Source organism: Chenopodium quinoa, unplaced genomic scaffold (assembly GCF_001683475.1).
Source record: "Chenopodium quinoa cultivar QQ74 unplaced genomic scaffold, ASM168347v1, whole genome shotgun sequence".
Classification (NCBI taxonomy): domain Eukaryota; kingdom Viridiplantae; phylum Streptophyta; class Magnoliopsida; order Caryophyllales; family Amaranthaceae; genus Chenopodium; species Chenopodium quinoa.
Genome location: NW_018742390.1, coordinates 1,289,792 through 1,298,716, shown reverse-complemented (window position 1 = coordinate 1,298,716; position 8,925 = coordinate 1,289,792). Strand labels below are relative to the sequence as shown.

At 32.4% G+C, this 8,925-nt stretch overlaps 1 protein-coding gene across 2 annotated transcripts; it reads left to right on the top strand.

Annotated features, from left to right (window-relative positions):
* The first annotated feature begins 2,864 nt into the window (after positions 1 to 2,864).
* LOC110699972 lies at positions 2,865 to 5,690 on the top strand. Of its 2 annotated transcripts, none has more exons than XM_021877467.1 (2): positions 2,865 to 3,803; positions 4,383 to 5,690. In XM_021877467.1, the coding sequence occupies exon 2, from the start codon at positions 4,439 to 4,441 to the stop codon at positions 5,375 to 5,377; it is 939 nt and encodes a 312-aa protein (XP_021733159.1). In that variant the 5' UTR covers positions 2,865 to 3,803; positions 4,383 to 4,438; the 3' UTR covers positions 5,378 to 5,690. The 2 variants fall into 2 exon arrangements, with proteins under 2 accessions (XP_021733159.1, XP_021733152.1); XM_021877460.1 differs by having other exon boundaries at positions 2,866 to 3,803; positions 4,350 to 5,690.
* Positions 5,691 to 8,925: the final 3,235 nt, after the last annotated feature.

Genomic DNA, 8,925 nt, shown 5'->3' with positions numbered 1-8,925 from the left:
TTACTTAATACGACAATGTTACATAAGTGTTACGTAAAAATCAAATAATCCTAAAATTTTTTAAAGTATTACCAATGGGTGTTACTTAAGCCCAATTTTGTACTAGTGATAGTACGGGGCCTTGTCAGCTTTATCCATAATATGTACCTACAATGTTTGGTAGTAGGGAGGAAATGGGGGTCTTTGTGACTTGTTCCATCTGAGTCTAATTTTACCCTAGAAACGACCCTCTTTATACAGAGTGTCATAGATTAGTAAACAAGATATCTATCAAATATTCTACGAGATCTTGAAGATAATATGTTATATTTTTTTTATATTATCTCTTTATTTACAAATATCTGACACCTAATAATTAACAAAATTTCAGTGTCAACGCTCACAATACCTTATTCACGAGATTTGAATACTCCTAGCCATCCTGGACGTTGCCTTCGAACTTGATGTGAAAGGTTGATAGTTCTGAGGGTTTGGTCCCAAATCTATATTTCAATTTATTAGGGCTCGTTTGACATCACTTTGGTTTTCTATTTTTTGGTTTTTAAAATCATATGATATACGCCATATAATGAATAAAAAATAGTCAAACCTATTAAAATCATGATAATTTTGAAAACTGACAACTGAAATGGGGAAACACCTTTTTTTTTGTTTCCTGTTTTTGGTTTTTAAAAAAACTGAAAACTAAAAACTAAAAATGATGTCAAACAAGCCCTTATTTGATTTATTTACTTTATTGATTTAATCTTTCTTGAATTTTACTAACGTGTGTATTGTTTTAATAGAAAGAAAGTCAAGGCATCAAAATGAGTAAATCTACTATCTTTATTCTTTGATTTTGGAGTAAAAATCATGCTTAGAATATTACTTTAATTCCTAATATCATGTTAGGAATTCTTCATGATTTCTAGTATCATGTTAGGATATTATTATTAGTTCTAATACTATATTTAGGATAATTCTTTGATTTGATTGGTGACAAGCTAGGGTTTATTTTTAATCCGTTTAGTATCATGCCTAGGATCTTACTAATGATGTTTTGATGATCTTGATTATGATGATGATTGTTGTATCAATTATACATTGCTTGATTATTCATGATTTATTTTTATTGCTTGATCACACCTTTTTGCAGGTTTAATGGGAATTTATACTTGAAATTACGCCTAATAAGATAGTTAATAATTTTATTTAGGCTAATATGTTTTTAATTTAAGTGATGACCAATTATAGATTTGATTGTGGATTAATAATCAACCAACGTAGATTAAATATGCTTAGGAGTAATTTGATGTATGTATGTTTATCAAAAAGCGTACATGAATATCAAAAGAATTAAGTAGAGACTGATTTAGGGTGGGCTCAATCTCTTTTAGGTTGAATTCGTACCATCATCTACGAATATCCAATCATGGTTCCAGACCACTATGGATTTAGCAAATCTTCATGATTGTGAATGGGGGTGTAATCTTCATACAATTGAACGGTTTATAAGTTTCTAAAATTAAACTTGTTGACAACACTTCCATCTCTAGCTTCCTTCCCTTGGAGCGCCGCCATGCCTAAAAACATGATCATAGTGGGTCTCAAAGTTGAATTTGAAAAATTCCCTAAACGCATACAAGTCATCCAATTAAGAAAATTATACATTAATATTCCCCAAAACATTTCATAAATATTAAATTAATTTATACAATATGAATACGGAGTATTACAAAATTAGTAGTTATTATAAGCATACCCCGAACAAAGAAAACAAAATCGGAAAAAAATAGAAACCATTGTGAAGAATAGTTTGCTCTAACGAACCTCTCAATGGTTTGGGCAATATGATTTTTTATATAAAAAAAAGGGCATACGATAATACTTTGAAAGTTTATAAAACAAGCTATCATTTTGAACCCGAATCACCTCAAAATCAATTCTAGATGGAGAGATATGTCCATGAAGTCATCCCTTTGTCATTTATCTTAGATTTCTAGTCACAAATAACAAGATTGATATTTATTGTTTTAGCATCGTTAACTAGGTTAATTGACATCCGTTTGATTAGCTCCTCAAATCAAGGGATGATGTGGTTGTGCTTTTAACTTCCCTATGTATTCATCACACGTCATTAATTAAAAGGGGTTTATCTCAAAATGACAATTGGCAAATTTAGAACGGTGTTGACAAAATTACAACGGATGTAAAGTCTATATTGTCCATACTCATTCTATAGCAACGGTTTTAACTATGGAAGATTCTATAACCTAACTATAATATTTATCTTCGTTCTCGTTCTTTGCCTTTTTGTCCTTAATGTCCGTTTTAGGTTGTTATTCATGAGGATGATGATATGAATTCAAAAGGGATTTAGGTTTTTCATTAATTTTTTTATCCGAATAATTATAACATAAAATCAAAATGTGAAGGTCACCACTTCGAAATAGATGCAAAGACATAATAAAACACTGCTAATGTCAAGCTTGAAGAAGTGGAGATGGAGTTGTGCTCGAGTATGCTTGGAATTCGTTATTCTAATTGTGAAAGTTATGTAAATTATCAGGTTATCAGTTTTACGGATCTTGACAATAACTATAGATGTCGTGTGACTTATTATTAACGATATTTCTTTTTCCCGTCAAAAATGAATACTCCATAGTAAAATATCTCTACAAATTACTCGAGATCCTACTAAAGCAATTATACATCTTAAAACCCACCATTAGAACAAAAAAAAAAAAAAATAAATAAATAAAAGACAACGAGTTTAACTTTATAACAAACCAAAGATATAGTAGTATACATTATGAACTACAAAGTATATGTAGGGGACTACGGACTAAAATATTTTTAGCACTGTAGTACATTTTAATATTGTAGTTAGGGGTGTCCATTCGGATGATCAAATCGGGTCTGATATGGTCGGGTCGGATCGAGTAAGTTTTTAAAGTTAAATCAACTAAATTGTTATGTCCACGCGAGTCCAAATCTGAATATGATATTTTTCGGATCGGTTTGAATTGAATCGGATCGGATCGAATGTGCTTTTGACACCTCTAACTGTATTATACATAAGACCAATAGACCAAGAGTTCACCGCACTGATCTAATTGCTACATAATCGATAAAAAAAATTGTTACATGCACTGTAAATCATCCCACTTTTTTATTTTTATTTATTTTTTTTATGTTTTTCTATTGTTGACTTGTTGTTGATGGCAGTATCCAGTATCCTAGAGATATAAACAAGTACTGTTTGAGTGGTGCGTATGAAAGTTTGTTATTGCCAAAACAAAGGAGTCTAGCTGTACAGCCTGTAGTGTTGTTACTTCTGTTTAGTGTGAATGTGAGTGTGGAACTTAGCTGGCAAACCTCAAAGTGTCCATAACTCCTTTCTCAACAACACCAACAATTTCTTCACTCCTTCACTTCACTTCACTTCACTTCTTTCCTTCTTCATCAACTAATATTACTACCATTATAACTATTATTAATTTATTTTGCTGATAATTATTACCCCTTTTCACACTGCTGAAATTCCGGCAACTCAAGAGTTTATTTCCATTTTTGTTCATCTTATTAATTAGGGTTTAACACTGCTTCAGTATTAAAAGGCTCAATGAAATGAAAATTGTGGTGGGTCTGTGCTTTGCTTGGAAGATTCTGAAACTACCTGCATTATACGGTGTCCTTTTCCCCCAATTTAATTAAAACAATTTAATTTAATTCAATTCTTTTCTCACCAATCAATTTTAATCTTCGCCATTGAAATCCTGCTTCAAAAGTGGTTCGGCATTCCGGCTTCTCTTCAACCTAAGGTACATTCCTTTATTTTTACTTGTTTTTCGGAAAAAGGGAAAATGATGTAGATGAGATTTGATTTCGGGTTTGGTACACTCATGGAGTACTTTAACCGACTAAACTAGCTTGGCAATTTACAATTCGTTCGTTTTTTTTCTTTTTTCTTTTCTGGGTTCAATTTAATCTGAATAATGTTGGTTGAATGAAAATGCATTGTTTTGTACGGCTTTATGCATAGAGTATTAGATAGATTCCTGAACTATGTTCTCTTTTTGAAGAGTTGAGTAATAGATAGATTCCTGAACTATGCTATAAAGGTAAAGGGGAAAAATTAAACGAATGAAGAACAAAGAGTACTGGGTTTTTTGTTGTTCATTTTTTTTTTTGCAACTTTAATAATTAGGAATTTTGCTTTATTTTTTTTCTTTTTACGTAATAGCCGTTTAATTGATTCCTAATTCCTGGAATCCTTTTTTTAATTTTTATTTTGTTATTATTGCTTTGCTTGACGAGTTCAATTCATTGATTGAGGATCTGAGGGGTTTCTATTTTTAATATTACAGGTGTTTGACATGGTTGGTACCTATCATTTGCAGATCTTGCTAAGACATCATTTGAACTTCTGATTAGTTGTTAGAGTCTCTTTGCATCAATGTGGCTTCTTTTTCGAAGTCTCGTGGTGCTTCTGATGTTACTGTTGTCGTCATGGTTACCAATTATTGTAGCACAATCGCCTGCAAGCTCGGCTCGTGAATTAGATGCTGTTCTCCAGGATTATGCTTACAGGGCATTTGTTCATCCGAGGACTGGTATTGTATATGATGGGACAGTGCCTTCGAATTTTACAGGGATTAAGGTTGCAGGTATAAGGCTAAGGAGTGGTAGTTTGAGAAGCAGGGGTGTAAAATACAAAGAGTTTGATATTCCAATTGGTGTTGTAGTGCAGCCATATGTAGAGAGGCTTGTTCTTGTTTATCAGAACTTGGGAAATTGGTCTAATGAGTATTATCCATTGTCGGGGTATACTTATTTAGCTCCTATGCTTGGATTGCTAGCATATGATGCTGTGAACTTATCAGCGACGAATTTGCCTGAATTGGATATTAGGTCATCGTTGAGTCCGATAAAAATACAGTTTTTGAATGTTAAATCTGTGCCAGATGGGTCTGTGGTGAAATGTCTGTGGTTTGATCTTCGTGGTAATGTCAATTTCAGCAGAGTGGTGGCAAAGAATACCTGTTCAACTGTTCAACAGGGGCATTTTGCTTTGGTTGTTGAGAGCACAGCTCCTTCCCCAGCACCTTCAGCACCTGCCCCATCTCCGGTTTCTCATAAGCATAAGAAAAAGAATAATATGAAGAAAGTCTGGATAATTGTTGGATCGGTACTGGGTGGATTATTATTGTTGGTGCTGTTGGCAATGTTGTTGGCATGGTTGAAAAAATATCAGCAGAAGAAAAAAATGCAGCATATGGAGAAGGCTTCAGAGGGTGGTGAAGCCCTGAGGATGACGTCAGTGGGGAGTGCTAAAGCACCAGCAGCAATGGTTACTAGGACACAACCGACTCTTGAGACGGAATATGCACCCTAAACTCTTCCTTTTGCATATTGTACAAGCTTTCTCTCCTGCCATTCACATTCATATGTCCAATTCTTGCATTCACATTCTTCTGATTCCACACCTGTTTTTGGTTGGGTGTTTCCTCCTTGCCTTTGATTCCTATAATTGCTTGTTGGACAGGTCTTTCAGTTCTAGTGTGGGCAATATAGAAATTACCGGTGTAGATAGCATTTTGTTTAGATTGCTAGACTCATAGTCTCTTCATTCGTTGTGGTGTGCATTATGTGACTGATTTCGGTGTTTTGACCGACAAGGAATAAGATCTTTCGTATATTCATCTCAACATTTGATATTTACTTGTGCTGTTTTCCCTAATAGTTTGTCTCATTGAATCAAATATCCAGATAGGTGATGATCTAAATTTTCAAATGTGTTGCTGCATGGACCAGCAACTCTCATGATTATCATCAATTTTATTTATTTTTTATTTTTTATTTTTTTGAAGAACATGAATATCTTCATATTTTGTATTTCTTTTTTTGGAAATAAATCCTCATTAGTCTTAGTCGGGAAGAGGGGGTGGGGTTGGGGGGGGGGGGGGGTTGGGGTGAGTTAGAGGATCTTTGTGGACTATCATGAGGTAATTGCTTGGTTCATGTTAGCTAATCCCATCCTTTTTCGGATTAAGGCTCTGCATTGTTTTATATGCTAAGGAGACTTTATTCCATTACCATTTTTTCCGCAGCAAAACCCATGTCATTGAACATTTGATGTAACGTAGATTCTAGAATTAGTTTCAAAGTGCCACCCACACACTTGTCAATGTCAGAAGGCTGAGGCCTGAGGACAAACTTTTGAGAGGTATGATTAGAGCAGGATGTTTTTTTTTTTTTTTTTCATTTTAGTTATGTTATTTCTGCCTTAAATTCGGACCACCATCTTTATCTTCTGGAGTTGGCTGTTGAGTTAAATTCACTAGTTAAGACAATTTGCCTGTAGCATTTATATTTTGTAGGTGCAGAACATGTGTTACCATTGCTGGTCTCTTCTTCTGGGTTGATATTTAAGGTAGAGGGGTGCGGTTCAATCGAATAGTATAGAAACCTGTAATTTGGGTTGGTTTATTCTCAGAAGCAATTTTGTCTTTTCATTTAGTGCGTTCATCGTTTAAGGTCGACTTTAATGTCGCCGTTGTATAGTCTATAATTTGTTTTTTCAATCATTTTTAATACTTTGTAATTCTGCAGCCTAGTTTTGAATATCAGTTGACTGGATATTTTGAAGTCAATGTTTTTGGCCAGGGTTTTTGGTGCTGAAGTTGCAGGTTGAGTTTCTTTCAAGTAAGTTCTACAAATGTCTAGTAAATTAGTAATATCAAATTGTTTATATTTCAAAATGTAAGTAATCATAAACTTTGCGCTTTTAATTAGTCAGTAATAAAATGCTACTTGTATTGTACTCATGATGACCATCTATTTGGTGATAGCTTGAATTTTGGCTTTCATACTTGATGCTTGTTTAGATATCTTGTACTTTTAACAAGTGCTTATTGTTCATAACTTTACACTTTATTATTAGTTACTTATAGATGTTACGGCTTAGTGTTCCAGAAGGTACACAAAACATCCTAATATTGCCTTGGATATATGTTTTTCTGTACACTCAGGTGTATAGAAGACATGATGTTGTAGGTTTTTGCCTTGGATATATGGAGTCTTGTTTTTCCATAAGACCATTGACAGAGCCAGATGCATATGTTTTTATAGCTCATTAGCGATATCTCATAGTGACCTTATCTTTGGGATCAAGGTTTTGATTGTTGTAGCAATATCCAATTTAAATTTTTATGTGTTGAAGTCTGTTACTCTGGTGGATGCAATAGGTTAACTGGTTAAGTGGTTCTGCTGAGGAATGAAATTTTAATGATTTTATCAGCTTATTATTCATCTCTCTGTTAATAAAGTGTAATGACAAATTTTCAGCAATCAAATTCATTTCTTTTACTCTCAGATTTTTGGATTGGGATCATGTAAATATGTAATTCACATTTCCTTAAGATTCTTTTATCTTATTAGGTGTATTTTATTCTTAGGCAGTGATCACTATGTTGTCACGTGTTTGTGAAACCTCTTCCCCACTTTTGACCTTTCTGTCAAAATTTCATTTTTTTTTTGCCCTATTTAACTTTTTAGCGTTTTAAAAATTATAGGGTATAATTTCAATTCTATGCCAAAAACTTGATATTAATAAAATATACAATGCGATGTTATATTATCTTCTGTTGATAAATGGAAATTTATAGTCAATGTTTTTGAAATTTGACCCATTTATTTGCAATAGGTCCTATTGCTTATTTTCATCTTAGATGTACTCCCTTCCGTTTTTAAATATTTGTTCCATTTCTCCTAGACATGTATGCTAAATTGCTGATGCTAATGCTAATTTTTTATTAATAATATCTTTAATTATCAATAAGAATGATTCTTATAAGTAAAAATTAATAATTTATTTATTGAGATAATTCTAACAATTATTCATAAGACTATATTTTTGTTATGTATGAACCACAAATATTAGTTAAATAAATAGTGCAAAAAGTAAAATTGGAGCAAGTATTTAAAAATGGAGGGAGTATTCTTTTATTTATTTTTAAACGTAGGGAAAAAGTATTATTACGTACTCCCTCCGTTTTTAAATACTTGCTCCACTTTCCTTTTTCGGCCGTTTTTAAATATTTGCTCTATTTCCTTAGTTGGAAAACTTTTATAATATTTAATTAATTTCTTCCAGCTAGTGGACTCAACAATATTAATTTCATATTCTATCTCTTTCAATTTTCTCTACTACTTTAGTTTTTTTACAATTTTTTATTCTTTCACCAATCCCACTACGTCCATATTTTATTATTTTCTCCAATTTCTTCTAAAACTCCGCACATGGAGAAATGGAACAAGTGTTTAAAAACGAAGGGAGTATAAGACTATTTTTTATATATTTGTCACTTTTTTAGTAATAGAATTTCATTAAGAGGAATCTAACAAGATTTCACTTATAGTACGTTTTAGCTACTAACTTAACTCCATTTTTAAAAAAAAATAATTATAAAATCATACTAAGAATAATAATTAAATATTTTATGCAGAAGCAAACAAACAGCGATATACCCCCTACCCACATGACCTCTTCTTTTTCTACCTACGGACCAACCCATTCCATTCACTCTTTGCTTAGCTGGAGTTATGCTTGGCGTGAACCCCACACTTCTCGTTTAGTGGGATAGTGTGTATTTTTATTTAAATCCATGCTTTTTATTTAATTTTTTCTTTTTAAATTGTTAGTTAATGTTAGCAAAAAGGGTGACTTTGACAGCTACTCCATATATATATAGACCCAATATAATGTTAAATTTTGGAGATATTCTATTGTTTAATTGTTTCATATAGTTGTCAATTACTCCCTCCGTTTTTAAATATTTGGTCTATTTTTATTTTTTGCACTATTTATTTATCCAACTTTGACTAATGTTTGTGATTTATACATAAAAAAAATATAGTCTTGTGGGTACTTGTTGGAATCAT

Coding starts and splice junctions, on each gene's coding strand:
- LOC110699972 (XM_021877467.1), top strand. CDS start 4,439: ATGTGGCTTCTTTTTCGAAGTCTCGTGGTGCTTCTGATGTTACTGTTG.